Below are 19,246 nucleotides of genomic sequence, written 5' to 3' on the forward strand. Positions count from 1 at the left end.
ATTTCTTACAGACAGGCCTTGTGGTGTTCGTAGGCTTGCCCTCACTGTCAGAGATATTGCTAAAATACTTCCACATTTCGCTTCTGGCGTCTTTTTTGTCAACAAGCCGAGGCGCAGCGGCAGTTGCACTCCCACTTGCAGCCATGCCTCTCGTTTTCTCACATGCTCTGGCAGCTAGCGCGTGCGCGAGAGCGGGGAGGCACTTGAGCGTGCTTTAGAGGGGCGGGACTGCAGGCACGGCTGCAGAGCAGGGAGTGGAAGCAGAGCACTGAACACACACAGCTCTTATTTAAACGGCGCTTTCTCACCGGAGTACTTTCCGCCGTCATTCTTAAACGGAGGAATCGTAACGTTTTTAACGGCAGGGTATCGCGGTATACCTTTCAAGTATCGGTACACCGTGCACCACTAGTCAGGAGTCAGTGTCTCTCCCCCAAACTCACACATATACAATTCAATATGAACTGAAGAGCCGCATGAAACTAGGCAAAGAGCCGCATGCGGCTCGAGAGCCGCAGGTTGGCCACCCCTGAAATATAGCATGATAGGTCCTTTAAAGTGAAAAGAGATAATGAGTTGCTGACACAGCAGGGGGGGCGGGGGAGGGGGGGCACAGACAGGAAGTGGACCTGACTAGTCAGCTTCTCCTTTGCTGACTTTGTTTCCTAAAGGTCACAGCTCACACAGCAACTACAAGGTGATTAACACAAACTGGAGGAACAGAATGAAAGCAAATCACTACAATAGTGAAAGCTCAGTACCTGATGGGGGGGTCTTCCATTTAGGTCCCGCCTCAGCCTGCCTCCTATTGGTCGAGGGACAGTCAGCTGATAGGAGGAGAGATGTTCTGTCTGCTGAGTCTCTGCAGGAGGGAACAGAAAGTCAGTGAACATGGAAAGTCATCAAAATAAGCTGTCAGATAAAGGGTGTAAAGAGAGTATCTCCCCATAAAATGTTGTGACGAAGACATAGAAAGCAGCTGAAAATGGAAATTCTGAAGTACCGCAAATCTCACTTTTATTTATTCTGCTAAAGGCACTGGAAAACTTCAGAGTAAAATATAAGAAAAAGCAAGACTCACAAAGGAAAACTCTATTTATACGTTATTTGACTGAAAAGGTTGCCGGGAGAAGAAAAATCGACTCGTGTCTGTGTGTGTATAAATTAACAATAAAAAGAGACAGTCTGTCAATTACAATAACTTCACAACTATACCAGAGAAGCCATTTTTATACAACTTTAACTTTGTGTCTTTTGTGCGACTTTGGAAAGCAGTTTGTGGTTGTGGTTCCACTTCCTGTAAGTTGTTGTGTTAATCTGCAGGAAACTAAGTCATGAGTCTGTGACATGGATGTACAAAGAATACTGGTCACAGTGATAGAAGCAGGGCCTCGTTCAAGTTGCTCAGTGGTGCATGAGGCCATAATGCCTCGAGTTCCAAGGGCAGCCCGATTTAGAGATCATTTGTGTCCAATTAAATTCCTTGCCTAAAGATTTGCACCTGGTTGGTCGGGACGTCCAGTTAGCGCTCTAAACATTTTTATTTTTTCATGCAGAGACAGTATGAGTGAATATGAACCTGAAGATAAGCATAAAGCTTGTCATGCTTGTCATATTAGTCAGAACATAAAGACTGGAGGGGGGGAACAGCTAGCCTAGCCCTGTCCAAAATGTTGCAGCCATAGTCAGGCATGTCTGCCTGTGTGTTGCTTTGTTCGTTGGACACTAAGTGTTTTACAGTTTGTTTTGTTCCTAGAATCAGTTTTGTGGGAGTGGTTGAGTCAAGCTGCTGACAGAGTCAGAGAGCCGATCAGAGGGCGAGCCGATCAGAGGGCGAGCTGATGTAGGCCGGGACACACACACTCACTGTGGTCCAGATATAGTGCTGCTCTCTCGTTATCTCCGCTTCTGACTCATTATCTCTTTCAGTGTGTTATCAACATCCACATTACTAGAATTTAAAAAGGTTAAAACACGTGTCAATGCTATCTGAGACTGAGCTAAAGACAAGAAAGAACACATAGTTAACAGATTCATATTGTGTCGAAAAAAGTGTGTACTAGCTCTGATCTGGAGTAATATAAGATTATCAGAAGAAGAAGAAGAAGAAGAAGAAGAAGAAGAAGAAGAAGAAGAAGAAGAAGAAGAAGAAGAAGAAGAAGAAGAAGAAGAAGAAGAAGAAGAAGAAGAAGAAGAAGAAGACGAGAAGATCCTCGAAGAAGAAGAAGAAGAGAAGAAGAAACGCACCGCCCACGCCGCCTCCCTCCTCCCTCCTCATCCTCTATCCTCCTCTCCGCTCCCCTCCTCCCTCATCCTCCTCCTCCTCCTCCTCCTCCTCCTCTTCCTCCTCTCCTCCTCTACTCCTCCTCCTACTCCCCTCCTCCTCCTCCTCCTCCTCCTCCTCCTCCTCCTCCTCCTCCTCCTCCTCCTCCTCCTGCCTCCTCCTCCTCCTCCTCCTCCTCCTCCTCCTCCTCCCTCCTCCTCCTCCTCCTCCTCCTCCTCCTCCTCCTCTCCTCCTCCTATCATCTCCTCCTCCTCCCCTCCTCCTCCTCCTCCTCCTCCTCCTCCTCTCCCTCCTCCCTCCTCCCCTCTCAGAAGCCTTTATTAATCCCCCGAGGGGGAAATGCCACCACTCTGTCGTACACACACATGCGTTTTTATACAGGTACACACAGTACACACTTTTACATCATGCACATACATATACAAATACACAGTTATATGCACACATGCAGTTGAGAGGTCAGAGCGGAGGCAGCCAGTCTAGCCGGCCCCAGTGAGCAGTTGGGGGTTAGGTGCCTTGCTCAAGGGCACTTCGGCAGTGGCCCAGGAGGTGAACTGGCTCCTCTCCAGTACCAGTCCTCCACACTCTGTATTTTTGGTCCGATCGGGACGTGAACCAACGACCCTTCGGTCCAAAGTCCAATCCCCAACAGACTGAACCACTGCCGCCCCTAGCAGGACTTTCCCTACTTATTCTACCTACTTGTATATCATTCTTCCCCATGCTTTTCTCCAAATGAAATTGATAATCAGCTACCAGTACTGTGGGCATTCATTTGAGCTCAGGTTTTAAATTGCATTTTCACAGTTGTTCTGGATGAATGTGCTGGTATTTAAATGTTGATATGTCTGTAGGTCTATCCGTATGTGATGATGTTGCATGTAAATGAATATTTGGAAACACACTTACTGCTGATCTTGACCCAAAAACTTGGAGATTTAGTGGATTAAAAGCAAAATCCATACATTTTAAATAGGATTTTCTGAACATCTAAAATGTAACATCGTAATAAGACATTCTTCCCTCTTTCTAATCCCTCTGTTACATAAATGATGTGTTCCAGCTCTGCCAGCTTAGCTGCTGTTTGTTTGTCTCAGATGAAAGAAGCCTTTGTGAGTGTGTAGCTGTGTGTTTGTGCGACCTGTACTTCTGTTCGGTCGTTCAATTCTCAGTAACATTTGTCTGTCTGTGTTTATGAGTGTGTCTCTTGGTCTGTCTTTTTATCTCTCTCTGGCTATTTTTTATATATTGTGTCTGCCTCTTTATATATAATAGTTTTTAACTATTTCTTAAACGTGGATACAACTACAGCTGCAGATAGCAGTAGTTATAATCACGTTTAAGAAATAGTTAAACACTAAAGCAGAGTAGAGATCACGTCTGGATACACTGGTTGTTTACGAAAGAAAGATTTCCAGCACATAACTCCCTCCAAAACCACAAACTGTTTTGTTATTTTCCATTCGCCTGTCTCTCAGTGGGAGACAGACCTGTCACCTCAGCCTCCACCCACTCTACCTCCCTCACACCCTCTGTCAAACTGCTTCTTCCTACTTTTTCTCTCAGTTTTCTTAAAAAGAGGTCACTTGAGGTCATCCTGAGGCTTTAGACCACTGATCTTATACATTCACACCAGAAACAAAACCTGCAGACACTGTCTATGGTGTATTTTTGCTTTTTACAAGATCTTTCTATACACACACATTCTCAAAGATCAGAATATAATCAAATGATGTTCTGCATTAGTGTGTAAATAAATGCTGCTATATTTGTTTGATTGTTATCTTCCAGTTTTATATTGATCTCTGCTGGTCTGACACTCCAGTAAAGGGGCTCTATTCTGCTTATTCTCAGCTTCATATCAGTATTTAGCAGAGGTGTGGACTCGAGTCACATGACTTGGACTCAAGTCACCAATTTGATGACTTTGGACTCGACTTGACAAAATCACAAAACACTTGCGACTCGACTTGGACTTGAACACTGCTGCTGCTTTTCAATGATATTGAAGAAAGCAAAGCTGAGTGCAGGATTTGTAAAATGAAAATAACCTTCAGAGCAGGGTTTTGTTTTGGTAACCACTCCATTATTGTCAGAGGTGGGAGAAGTTCAGATCTTGTACTTGAGTAGAAGTACCAGAGTGTAGGAATACTCGGTTACAATAAAAAGTAGGGATGCACGATATTGGTTTTTTGAAACCGATACCGATAACTTCCTGCTTCTCAAGACCGATACCGATAATAACACATTTTTTACGCCACTAATTATTTTAACGCGATTAACGCATGTGTATTTTTTGTCCTTGGCCGCCCCGTAGTTTCAGAGCACATCGAGTTTAAAATATAATCTACAAGCTGATGCTGACAGCCCCGCTCCTGCCGCCCGCTTGTGGCAGACCACACTTCCATGCTCACCGGCAGGCACCGACCGGCCATCTGGAGGACCGGGAGGGTGTGTATGTGGCTCAAGCGAGCGAGAGAGAGACCTTACGTGCATTGTTGTTGTTAGCATCTGGTGCTAGCTAGCTGCGCTAACGGATATAAGGAGCTGTTTAAATGAAAACAGAGGAGCAACATTTCACCACAACTGCGCCGAGCACTTGACTTTATGCAGGAAGCCAGACAGTGGGACATTGTACGAAAAGTCAGCACACTCAGCACGGATAGTGCGCAACATGATTGCAGCGTCTAGGCAGCTCCGGTTCGAGCATATGCCTTGAGTTGCACATAGCTCCAACGCCCATACCACCGACAACATGTTTGTTTACTGTCCTGGCTTCACGGCCGCACACCATTCACGTCACAGCCAGGCATGAGTTAGGGAGCGCTGGATTTGTGAAGAACTCCCCTCTTCCTAAACCACTAATACCACAGTACTGGCAAAACGGGAGGAGCCGAGTGAAAAACAAGCGCCCCTCATCCCAATTTTTTCTTTTTTTTTACCCAAAAAATATATTGTATATTATCGGGGCTATTAATACTGGTATCGGGTTTATCGGGATGACGTCATAATTCCTAATATCGGACCGATAATTATCGGCCCGATATTATTAGTGCGAATGCTGTTTACAGCATTCCACTATAGTGCTTCAAATCTTTATTCTTCCCCTTATTATTATTATTATTATTATTTCAGCCAATATTTTGGCTTTCCATAACTTCAGCTTATTTTCAGCTACAGAAACCATTCAAATATTAAACTATTCAGCCTGTTCAGGAATCGATGGGAAACCTTCAACTTTTTCAAAATATGTTATACTTTTTGAAATATTCAGCTTTTTACACTCTTTTTTTAACATTGAAGTCAATGGGAAGAGCCTTCAAATCAGCCAATACTTTAGCTCTCCATAACTTCAGCTTACTTTTGGCTACAGAAACCATTCAAATATTAAACTATTCAGCCTGTTCAGGAATCGATGGGAAACCTTCAACTTTTTCAAAATATTTCATACTTTTTGAAATATTCAGCTTTTTAAACTCTTTTTTTAACATTGAAGTCAATGGGAAGAGCCTTCAAATCAGCCAATACTTTAGCTCTCCATAACTTCAGCTTACTTTCGGCTACAGAAACCATTCAAATATTAAACTATTCAGCCTGTTCAGGAATCGATGGGAAACCTTCAACTTTTTCAAAATATTTCATACTTTTTGAAATATTCAGCTTTTTAAACTCTTTTTTTAACATTGAAGTCAATGGGAGATGCCTTCAAATCCTGTTTTCCTACACTTTGCGCCAAATGCATCTCCTTCCACATAATTTCAGCCAGACACTTCATTCAAACTTTCAAATGATCACAATACCTTCAGCTATAAAACTTGTATAAAATAATTTTGATATCTTTTCAACTTTTTGAGATATTGAATTTAGTTTGGAGCTTGGTAGAGAGGCATTTTTAAGATTTTTACATTAGAGTGGATGGAGCAGCTCATTAACTCTAGAGTGCTTTGATCTCAAAACAGAGTGCAGGACAGCTCAAAATTCTCCCCCAAAAATGTTTTAAACTTGCCATACTTCCCAAACCCTACACTCCTCAGACATATTTTTTCATGGAAAACGTAGGAAAACCTCTCCTAGCTTGTAAAATAAAGAAAAAATAAGAAAAAATATTAAAGAAAATGCCTCTTGAGGGCATTAAGTGACAAAAACGTTCAACATTCCTCCATTGAAGCCCATTGTAATTTCAGGCAGATATTTCCTCACGGTAGCAGCCGCACACCTTTAGTTAAACTGCCAAAAAGGCCACATTATTAACCCAAAACTACACAAAAATTACACTTCAGATACTCAACTTCCTTGACATGCTTCACGTTTTGAAATTTCACAGATATCTGTTACGGTTCTTCCACAAAACGTTCACATGTAAGAGGTTCATCTCTCATTCAGAACAATGGAAACCTGTGATCTCTACAGAGCTCGTTAGTTCAAATATAAACACCTGTGTAATGGAACACGATGATGTCATCGCTCCAGCTGCCATGCAGCAGACTTCAACAGTCCAGCTGTGAAGACGATTCGGGACAGTCTTGAGATTTCTCCAAATGCCGTTGCCATGGCAACACAATGCTCGCCTTGAAACACGGTTTTCTCATAGCTTCAGTGAAAATACTCCAAACAGCCCAGAACTTCACAGGTTTGATAACGATGCAGCCATCAATGCATCTAAGCGTAGTATGGGGTGTCATCAAATGTCATCGCCATGGCGACAGACCACTCGCCATGAAACACGATGAGGCTGTAAGTCAAATCGACACTGTCCAATCGTCCCCCAATCTTCACTTGTATATCACCGGTCCATGCCTCAACAGCTCTACGCCAAATCTGAGATCTCACCATATGCCGTTTCCATGGAAACGCATCCCTCGCCATACAACTTGATGTCGCTATAAGTCCAATGGACACGGTCCAATCGTCCCCCAATCTTCACTTGTATATCACCGGTCCATGCCTCCACAGCTCTACGCCAAATCTGAGATCTCACCATATGCCGTTTCCAAGGAAACGCATCCCTCGCAATAAAATATGATGTCACTATAACTCCTATGCAAATGTTCAAAGAGTGCGCAAACTTCACATGTGTGCTAACGGCCCGTCCACACAGCAGCTTTGAACAAATCTTGAAAATCTAGGAGCTGGGCGTGTCTGACAGCTTGGGGATTTTTTGCGAGCAACACGACCAACAACCAATCACATGAATCTCCCGCCCCCGACATACAAAGCCAAAAAAAACGGGGATTTTATGCGAGCAATATATATATATATAAACTCCCCAAACAGGCGAAAACCTACCAGTTTCACCCACTGTCTCTGCCACCTCCCTCCATGCCTGGTTCCTCCGGTTTGTATCCCGGTAAATAGTCTGGTCGTAAAGAACCGGGTGATTTGCTACCGTAATTTCTCGTTTGGAATATGAGGAAATGAACTCCGGGTCTGGTTCTCCCAGCTTGCACGCGGTTTGATTGGCTAGCGCTTGAAATGTCAGATTTGCATAAACGGATCTGATTGGCTGTCGCTTCCAGCTCAGCCTCAAAAGTTGAACATTGTTCAACTTTGGAATCCTGAACATCCTGGAAATCCTGGAAATCTTCGCCTCGCCCCCCCACAATGCAGTTCGGCGACAAGCGAGGGAAAGTGACGTCATCCCCATTCAAAGTCAATGGGCGGAGACGCGCTGGAAGCGGTGGACAAATCGCCAAAAGCTGCTGTGTGGACGGGCCGTAACAGTCCAGCCGTGAAGACATCTACGTGACAGTTTTGAGATTTCTTCAAATGCCGTTGCCATGGCAACACAATGCTCACCATGAAACACGGTTTTCTCATAACTTCAGTGAAAATACTCGAAATGGCCCAAAACTTCACAGGTTTGGTAACAATGCAGCCATCAACACATCTAAGAGTATTATGGGATGTCATCAAATGCCGTTGCCATGGCGACAGATCATTCACCATCAAGTTAGTTCAAAAGTTTCCCAAGCCTTTTTACTTTCTTTTCTCATCTTAATACAAATTCATTCACTACTACTTACATCTGATATTTAACTCCTTCAGCCTATTTTCAGCTGCATAACCCATTCAACTATTACATTATTCAGCTATTTCAGGACATCAAGGCTATACATGTTGTTGTTTAAACCTTTTTTAAACCTTTTCTTTTAAATATTCAGCTTTTTCTGCATTTTTTTAGCTAAAAGCAGCTACCATTCAGCTAATAACATATTCAGCTTTTTCTGCATTTTCAGCTAAATTCAGCCATAAATGTTCACAGTTTACAGCATTCGCACGCATTTTCTGCAAGAAATGCATTTTCTAGTTATTAGTGCGAATGCTGTTTACAGCATTCCACTATAGTGCTTCAAATCTTTATTCTTCCCCTTATTATTATTATTATTATTATTTCAGCCAATACTTTGGCTTTCCATAACTTCAGCTTATTTTCAGCTACAGAAACCATTCAAATATTAAACTATTCAGCCTGTTCAGCAATCGATGGGAAACCTTCAACTTTTTCAAAATATGTTATACTTTTTGAAATATTCAGCTTTTTACACTCTTTTTTTAACATTGAAGTCAATGGGAAGAGCCTTCAAATCAGCCAATACTTTAGCTCTCCATAACTTCAGCTTATTTTCAGCTACAGAAACCATTCAAATATTAAACTATTCAGCCTGTTCAGGAATCGATGGGAAACCTTCAACTTTTTCAAAATATGTTATACTTTTTGAAATATTCAGCTTTTTAAACTCTTTTTTTTAACATTGAAGTCAATGGGAAGAGCCTTCAAATCAGCCAATACTTTAGCTCTCCATAACTTCAGCTTACTTTCGGCTACAGAAACCATTCAAATATTAAACTATTCAGCCTGTTCAGGAATCGATGGGAAACCTTCAACTTTTTCAAAATATTTTATACTTTTTGAAATATTCAGCTTTTTAAACTATTTTTTTAACATTGAAGTCAATGGGAGATGCCTTCAAATCCTGTTTTCCTACACTTTGCGCCAAATGCATCTCCTTCCACATAATTTCAGCCAGACACTTCATTCCAACTTTCAAATGATCACAATACCTTCAGCTATAAAACTTGTATAAAATAATTTTGATATCTTCTCAACTTTTTGAGATGTTGAATTTAGTTTGGAGCTTGGTAGAGAGGCATTTTTAAGATTTTTACATTAGAGTGGATGGAGCAGCTCATTAACTCTAGAGTGCTTTGATCTCAAAACAGAGTGCAGGACAGCTCAAAATTCTCCCCCAAAAATGTTTTAAACTTGCCCTACTTCCCAAACCCTACACTCCTCAGACATATTTTTTCATGGAAAACGTAGGAAAACCTCTCCTAGCTTGGAAAATAAAGAAAAAATAAGAAAAAATATTAAAGAAAATGCCTCTTGAGGGCATTAAGTGACAAAAACGTTCAACATTCCTCCATTGAAGCCCATTGTAATTTCAGGCAGATATTTCCTCACGGTAGCAGCCGCACACCTTTAGTTAAACTGCCAAAAAGGCCACATTATTAACCCAAAACTACACAACAATTACACTTCAGATACTCAACTTCCTTGACATGCTTCACGTTTTGAAATTTTACAGATATCTGTTACGGTTCTTCCACAAAACGTTCACATGTAAGAGGTTCATCTCTCATTCAGAACAATGGAAACCTGTGATCTCTACAGAGCTCGTTAGTTCAAATATAAACACCTGTGTAATGGAACACGATGATGTCATCACTCCAACTGACATGCAGCAGACTTCAACAGTCCAGCTGTGAAGACGATTCGGGACAGTCTTGAGATTTTTCCAAATGCCGTTGCCATGGCAACACAATGCTCGCCTTGAAACACGGTTTTCTCAAAGCTTCAGTGAAAATACTCCAAACAGCCCAGAACTTCACAGGTTTGATAACGATGCAGCCATCAATGCATCTAAGCGTAGTATGGGGTGTCATCGCCATGGCGACAGACCACTCGCCATGAAACACGATGAGGCTGTAAGTCAAATCGACACTGTCCAATCGTCCCCCAATCTTCACTTGTATATCACCGGTCCATGCCTCAAGAGCTCTACGCCAAATCTGAGATCTCACCAGATGCCGTTTCCATGGAAACGCATCCCTCGCCATACAACTTGATGTCGCTATAAGTCCAATGGACACGGTCCAATCGTCCCCCAATCTTCACTTGTATATCCATGCCTCCACAGCTCTACGCCAAATCTGAGATCTCACCATATGCCGTTTCCATGGAAACGCATCCCTCGCCATAAAATATGATGTCACTATAACTCCTATGCAAATGTTCAAAGAGTGCGCAAACTTCACATGTGTGCTAACGGCCCGTCCACACAGCAGCTTTGAACAAATCTTGAAAATCTAGGAGCTGGGCGTGTCTGACAGCTTGGGGATTTTTTGCGAGCAACACGACCAACAACCAATCACATGAATCTCCCGCCCCCGACATACAAAGCAAAAAAAAATGGGGATTTTATGCGAGCAATATATATATATATAAACTCCCCAAACAGGCGAAAACCTACCAGTTTCACCCACTGTCTCTGCCACCTCCCTCCATGCCTGGTTCCTCCGGTTTGTATCCCGGTAAATAGTCTGGTCGTAAAGAACCGGGTGATTTGCTACCGTAATTTCTCGTTTGGAATATGAGGAAATGAACTGCGGGTCTGGTTCTCCCAGCTTGCACGCGGTTTGATTGGCTAGCGCTTGAAATGTCAGATTTGCATAAACGGATCTGATTGGCTGTCGCTTCCAGCTCAGCCTCAAAAGTTGAACATTGTTCAACTTTGGAATCCTGAACATCCTGGAAATCCTGGAAATCTTTGCCTCGCCCCCCCACAATGCAGTTCGGCGACAAGCGAGGGAAAGTGACGTCATCCCCATTCAAAGTCAATGGGCGGAGACGCGCTGGAAGCGGTGGACAAATCGCCAAAAGCTGCTGTGTGGACGGGCCGTAACAGTCCAGCCGTGAAGACATCTACGTGACAGTTTTGAGATTTCTTCAAATGCCGTTGCCATGGCAACACAATGCTCACCATGAAACACGGTTTTCTCATAACTTCAGTGAAAATACTCGAAATGGCCCAAAACTTCACAGGTTTGGTAACAATGCAGCCATCAACACATCTAAGAGTATTATGGGATGTCATCAAATGCCGTTGCCATGGCGACAGATCATTCACCATCAAGTTAGTTCAAAAGTTTCCCAAGCCTTTTTACTTTCTTTTCTCATCTTAATACAAATTCATTCACTACTACTTACATCTGATATTTAACTCCTTCAGCCTATTTTCAGCTGCATAACCCATTCAACTATTACATTATTCAGCTATTTCAGGACATCAAGGCTATACATGTTGTTGTTTATACCTTTTTTAAACCTTTTCTTTTAAATATTCAGCTTTTTCTGCATTTTTTTAGCTAAAAGCAGCTACCATTCAGCTAATAACATATTCAGCTTTTTCTGCATTTTCAGCTAAATTCAGCCATAAATGTTCACAGTTTACAGCATTCGCACGCATTTTCTGCAAGAAATGCATTTTCTAGTTATTATGTGCATCCCTAATAAAAAGTCCTGCATTCAAAATGTTACTCAAGTAAAAGTACAAAAGTATTAGCATCAAAATATAGTTAAAGTACCACCTGCAGAGGGATCTAGATTCAGGTGGTCTTTTCCCCATAGAGACCGCCTCGCTGCACATTATCCCTATCATAAAGATAGATTGTGGGTCCCTTATAACATGTTGTACAGTGGAAATAAACATTCTGGTTACCTCAACATCAGGGATCTTATACATTAAACTCCTTCTGAATCAAACCGTCACGGTAGCCTTACCTTACTGATCCCTCTTAAAATAGAAAAAAACATGTTACTTTACCAGCAGAGAGAAAATGGATTATTAAATTATTAATGTGACTAATAAAGAGCAGTTTAATTATGAAGTATTATTCTGTTGATGGATGTCATTACATTTGGTGAAAAGCACATAATGACTTGTTTAAGACTCGTTTTGTCAAAGTTTAGGACTTGGACTTAACTTGAACTTGCCCATCCTGACTTGAGACTTGACTTGGACTTGAGCGCAAAGACTTGAGACTTGACTCGGACTTGCAAAACAATGATTTGGTCCCACCTCTGGTATTTAGTGTCTCTCCTGGGACATGTATCCATGCTCTAATGTTCAAAAAGCTCTTTATTTTTCTCATACTGCCTGTGCTGTAGGGCTGTAGCGATACACTTATCTCACGATACGATACGATACACGATATTCAGCTCACAATACGATATATATCACAATATTCAGCCAACGATACAATACGATTCGATATAATTCGATACACTTATATAATTTTCTGAAAGATTTTAAAGGGACAGTGTGATTTTGGTGACATCTTGTGAGTGTTCCATTGACTTGGATTGAATTAATTCAACTGAAAACTGAAAGCATCAATTATACAATATATGGCTCTGACAGAGAGTCTACAGCTTGCAAATGCTGGACAAAATGAATCAAAAGATGTGGTGAGAAAATTAGTTTCATTTATTGAAACAGTGCAAACTGTAGCTTACAAGCCTTTGAAACGTAATTAAAAGTAACGTAATTAAAAGGTGCAGCAGGTGGCGGAACCCGGGGGATTTGAATGGGACTCGTTTTGATGGCATAAAGTACCTTAAACATACCGTCAGTTTAAATGCTGTTTTATACTGAAAAACCAGAAGTTCTTGTGCACAACCAGTTGTTAAGCTTTTATTCTGAAAATCCTTCATCTCCGGTTAGCATTTAGCATGTGGCTAATATACCATTTACTATAGATATATTTAGTAGCGATATGACACGGAGTGTTGCACACCGAAACCTACTGATTTCAACACTACAACTATAGACGTCGAGATATTATTATTGCTGAATATTTAATGAAGGTACAGTTTATTTGAATACGTTTATTTACAGACGTGGGTAGCATGAGACAACATCCGGAACTACCGGAAATGATACCAGCCGTGAGGTATTTTTGGAGTATTGATTACAGCGTTTAAAATGTATTAAATGAAAAGTCATGAAAGAGATAAGGAGGAGAAAAGGCGTGTTTAGTTATGTCTGAATCCTCTGTAATGCGCAACAACGAACATTGGAGACGTGGAGGGCCGGCCCCCAGCAGCGCCAACCGGCCCACAGGGATGAGCCAGCAGAGGATATTTAACAGCTGGAAAGGTGGAGCTCGCTCTCTTCCCTTCGCTCACGAGAGCCAGAACACAGCTGTTTTTCTGACTGAACCATCTTTTGCTTGTAACATTACCGCGCTTTTTATTAATTAAAGTATACATTTGAACCTTCTCAGAGACTCAATTAGTCTCCTTTTTAAAGCTTCTCTCCTGGACGCGAGAATAACGAACACAGTTATCAGACTTAATGTATCGATACCCGCGGCTGAAATATCGATACTTTCTCGGAAAACTAAATATCGATATATATCACAGGATCGATTAAATTGCACAGCCCTACTGTGCTGCAGCACCTCTTTTCACCCTCTGTCTGCTCTGATTGGTTAGCTGGCCGGCTCTGTTGTGAATGGTCAACAACTTAGATATGTCCCGCCCCTTAGCCACGTACAAGATTTTGCAGCACTAGCCAATAAAAGCATGAGTGTTAGATAGTGATCATTATGTTAAACAAGTAAACAAAGAGGCGTTTCAGGGAGTGGGGGAGTGTGTGGGAGAGAAACTCCCTCTGGAGGGAACACAGGGATTTTAGCCTTTGCAGACCACTAAAACCTATAAAGCCCAGACACACCAAGCTGACACCAAAGAACTGACACAGACGGACCCCCGACTGTTGTGTCGCCTCGCGTCTCTGCGTCTTGGCCATGTGTCGCACTGGAACAGGCTTTCCCGAACCTGTGGCGAGAGCTGGAGTTAAATGAAATCTCAGATTTGCCTTCTTAATAGTTTGTTTGGGTCCCTCACTTCCGTTTCGCTTCTCATGCACTGATTCGCTAGCTGAACAGCCAATCAGAGTGATTTATTTTGCCGACAGCCTTTGGCCGACTGCCCACCGATTCGACATGTTGAATCGGTGGGTTTTCGGCCGAAAAGGTATCGGCACGGCTGAAAAGTCACGACGGTGCGGGACACACCAATCTGAGTAGGGCGTGTCAACGTTCATCGTCGGCCAAAATCAGCTTGGTGTGTCCGGGCCTATAGAACACACTGCAGGGAAGGGAAGGGAAATCCCCCCCCCCCCCCCTCTTTAACCCCCGCTGACCAGTGAAAAATGTTCAGAGATCTGTAAAACGTTCAAGGTAAGCCTTTGACAATAGTAAAGAAACATTTGAAAAATCTTTAAGAAAGATCTTTAGGAAATAAGTCCAGATGACTGTTAACATATGAGAGGAATGGAAATTGAAGACAAAACCTAGAACAATATTCAAGAAAATGTACAGAAATCTTTCAAATAAAACTTTTGAGGAATCATAACAAAAAGGAAACTACCAAATAAATTCAAGACAAATCTTCAAGACATTTCAAGAGATCTGACATTGATTTAAATAATATAAATCTTTAGGAAAGTTACGAGAAATCAAACAAAAAATTGAAAATAAATCTTTACGACTGAACAAATGCACAAAGAACTCTTGCAGTAAATCATAAGAATAACCTTTCATTGAATCCATCTTACAATCCACAAAAACCCTGAAAAAACCTGCGCAACGGTTCAACCGAAAGTTAAAAAATATTTTTCTCGGCTGACCCAAATCTGTGGATGTGGATCAACCGAGAGGGTTTATTTTTCTGAAACACAGAAACATGACCTGCACAGCTGAACTCTTTAACTTGACAGACACCAGACCTGTGAGCTTGTTCTCAAAACGGAAACCACAGAGCCACATTATGGTTAGATCAGGAAGTCAGGTATATATCCAACAGGCCGAAAACTTCTCAGCAGGTCTTTAATGTTCTGTTTAAATACAGATCTGTCAAACTTTTACTCTGACAGAGGAAAAAGAGCTGCACTGAAATAATGAAATCTTGTTTTAACTGAAGCTGCTTTCAATTCAGAGACGAACAACGTCAGAGGTCTCAAACTGTAAAACGGAATCGTTAGTTGAGGAGTGATTTATACACTTTGCTTTGTGTCCTTCAAAATCTTTTGAATAATCATACTGCATGATTTAATCTCTATTAAGACATGATGTTGATATTAATATTATGTTATATTATGGTCATTAAAGGTGGGGTAGGTAATTTTGGAGAAACCAGCTCGAGTGCGCTAGAATTTGAAAATACACAACCGGGAAAAATCTGCCACTTCCTTCAGACTTCCTTACAGAGCCCCTCCTCCAACACACACAAACGCGCACATGACCAATGAGGGCACGAGATAAGTTTGTGCACAGATGGAAGGCTGACAGGCAGGTAGGCCATCCAGTTATTTTAGCCGGGCCGGCTAAAATGATTGGTCGTGCTTTTTACAGCGCTACGGCTTCCACTGATGACATTTTGTTATGTATTTATTGTCAAAGCATTTCATATATTCATTGCTATTGGGATGTTAAGAGCATTCCATGGAATATAACAAAAAGTGTTTCTGAAATAAATTACATACCCCACCTTTAAGGTTGAATACATTCAAAGGCACACTTTAAAAGTAGTCCACAAAATGTTAAAAAGACATGTATTCTTGAGCAACCATATAAACAGGGCTGCACATAACTGGTGCACAGGTGCGCATGCGCACCTCCGCCAAAAAAAGAGCACCGGGTCATTTGAAACAAAGCGCATTTGCGTACCAACATTGAGAGAGGGAGAGAAAGAAGGGAGAAGAGAAAAGAGAAAATAGAGGAGAGATGAGAGAGAGAGAGAAGAGAGAGAGAGAGAGAGAAAGATATTTGCGAGTTGCATATGAACCATGATATGAACTCAGGGTCGGCCCGTAGCACTGGCTAGATGTTCGCCTAGGGCGCCAGATCTGTGGAGGCGCTGCGCTGGCAGTTCTGGGAGGGAAAAAAACATTTTGACCGTTGGGGCTCATCCTAATTTTGGGCCTCGATGTAACAATATTCATAATTAAGTAAATGTAACACCCTTTTCACCCCGGTTACACGTTTCATTTGCCCTGTACGATGGGCGCTGTAAGTGATGAAAATGGGGGATGTTGGCTTATCTGGCGCCCGCAGCTCACAGCCAAAATGCGAGTGAGCGAGGGAGAGAGGGAGGGTGCACCGGTACCAGCGCTGTTGTTATTAGAATCTGGTGCCGTGCTAGCTGCTCTAACGGATATAAGAAGAAGATGTTTCTACAATAATGTGGAGGGAGAGTCCTCTCCAGTCAGACTGAGAGGCTGATAACTACAGCTCAGTGAGGTAAAGGACTCTTGAGTGTTTAGATAGTTCACTTTAGTCTAAGTTCAAACGGTTTGGTCGCAATTTATGTAAACACATATTTCCAAGGCACTCCTTTGTAATTATTGGGATAAACAGGTTTTAAATCATTCCAATGTATACTATAGGACAGTAACCAAAAAATATCCTTTAAAACTGGAGAGATAAAAAAATGCATAAATAAATAAATGTTAAGGTAAAATAAGATATGAATGAACAACACAAATAAAATAAGTTACATTCATTTGTTATTGGCTATGGTAGGTTATTGGTTATGTTCACATACTTATTTGATTACATCCACTTGTCTAAGATGACAACAGAGACTTTCGACCCAAACCCAGCTGTTGACTTGTGGATGCAAGCAGCTAATCGCAGACTCAACCAGAGAGAAAGTAGTAGGCCTACATCATCAGCTACCATGTCTGACAGAGAGGAAGACAGTGAGGAGAACAGTCAGGAGGGTAGTGATGACAGCTTGTAGGATTACTGGTCGTGCTAATGTTGTCTTGTGTTCACCTCTGCATGTGTGTTCTGTGTTCACCTCTGCATGTGTGTTCTGTGTTCACCTCTGCATGTGTGTTCTGTGTTCACCTCTGCATGTGTGTTCTGTGTTCACCTCTGCATGTGTGTTCTGTGTGCACCTCTGCATGTGTGTTCTGTGTGCACCTCTGCATGTGTGTTCTGTGTTCACCTCTGCATGTGTGTTCTGTGTTCACCTCTGCATGTGTGTTCTGTGTGCACCTCTGCATGTGTGTTCTGTGTGCACCTCTGCATGTGTGTTCTGTGTTCACCTCTGCATGTGTGTTCTGTGTTCACCTCTGCATGTGTGTTCTGTGTGCACCTCTGCATGTGTGTTCTGTGTTCACCTCTGCATGTGTGTTCAGTGCCGTGTGTCTGGCAAATAAAGTCAAGACCCCTTCAAAAGTTACGGTTTATTTCATTTTAAGGATGAGCACCAAGCAACATCTCCAGGTGCTCCTTTGAGAACCAGGGCAAAAAAGTTATGTGCACCCCTGCATATAAACATGAAAATGTGTTTTATTTACAAAGCTGGTAGGTACTATACTTAATGTATTAGGTATTAACATGGGAGAAATGGCTCAGCTTTAGTAAATATCTGTGATTGCTGGGTAGTCTAGTGGCGTTAGTTGGCATGTCAATTATAAACCAATGATATAAACCATTTTCTCCTCTGCTTAAGGAATTCTCAAGCCTCTTAAAAGTCCACTTCTTGACTCCTAACAATGTTTAGCATGGGCCCTTGAGGGATCAGACCGGTGGCGATAACTATTTTCTTTACCTTAGAAAACGTCAAAACTCTAGTTGGCATGTCCAATAGAATGCATTTTAATTCAGATATGTTAATACCTATGAAGGTGAGATGTCATTGGACCTCTGGAAAATAGCTGCACTGGTTTTTACTTGGCTTAAAGAGCCTGTGACAGCCTCCCAACAACTGTTGTGCAATGAAATATTGCGCTACTAGTAATCTCGAACCGTCATCTTAAAAAAGAAGGTGCGATACCGTTCCGATAAATATCAATCATTTCGAACATCGCGGGGAAATTCCTTCGACTCATTTTGAAGTTTTGGGGGAAGCCGGAAGTGACGTCAATGCGGGAACGCTTCACTGTGCGGCGAGAGAGCCAAACACGGACAAAGTGTGTTGTCATGCGTAGAAATGGTGAATTACTGAGTTTAGGCACGTTAATAACGTTTTAATGAAGTTGACTACAGTATATTCATATTTGTCAGTGCTTTCATGTCAATTCGGCGAACATAAACATAAATGATGGTGGTGAAGATGATGATTAAATTAGGATTAAAAATCGGTAGTGAGAGCTGCTGAATTTCCTCCCGTCGGATGTGATATAAAAACAAATCGATTATTTTTGTAGTTGTAAACTCAAGTGGATGAAACTACATTTATTAGTGCTTTCATGTCAATTCGGCGAACATATGATACATTAAATGATCGTGAGGAGCAGAGTTGGGTAATAATATTACTTTTGTCGGTAACGGAGTAGTGTAACGCGTTACTTTTATAATTCAGTAATCTGACTACAGTTACTAACATTGCCCCGGCACGCGTTACTTCGTTACTTTTATAAAATAATCACACTCACTGACAGACAAGAGGGGTTTCCGCCGCAGGTTTATATACATGTAGGCCTATGTAATCTGCGCGATTTGCGAGACCACATCTCCACGTGCAGTGCTGCATAAACATTAAACATGGCTGAGTCTTTTCATCTGTAAACTCCCTCAACGGGGCCGCTCGCTCTCTTTTGTTGATCGCCCTCTCACGGGTGAACAGTTCAATGTCCCGCTTCATTGTAGGAATTCTGCCATGTCTCTACCACTTTAGTTTGACCATCTCTGTTACTAAGTTATGGAATACTAAATAAATAAGTAATTAGATACCTTACCGTTATGCGCTCATAAAGAATGATAAGAATAATGCGTCTTGAACTAGTTTCATTCATTAGTGTCTTTACGTTTCACAGACTGTTAGCTTGTTGTGTGGCTGGTAGCCTATTTTAGAGCATAAAGAAAGACTTGTGTTATGTCTTC

The 19,246-nt window shown here is 41.8% G+C and overlaps 1 protein-coding gene across 2 annotated transcripts in view; it reads right to left on the reverse strand.

The window, feature by feature from the left end:
* The window catches only part of adam9 (ADAM metallopeptidase domain 9), an 82,870-nt gene that overhangs the window by 53,612 nt on the left and 10,012 nt on the right, over positions 1 to 19,246 (reverse strand). For both annotated transcript variants that reach the window (XM_034199316.1, XM_034199314.1), the window contains exon 2: positions 762 to 862. In XM_034199316.1, coding sequence (XP_034055207.1) covers positions 762 to 862 — 101 coding nt within the window. The remainder of the gene's footprint in view (positions 1 to 761; positions 863 to 19,246) is intronic.

Source organism: Gymnodraco acuticeps, unplaced genomic scaffold (assembly GCF_902827175.1).
Source record: "Gymnodraco acuticeps unplaced genomic scaffold, fGymAcu1.1, whole genome shotgun sequence".
Lineage (NCBI taxonomy): Eukaryota > Metazoa > Chordata > Actinopteri > Perciformes > Bathydraconidae > Gymnodraco > Gymnodraco acuticeps.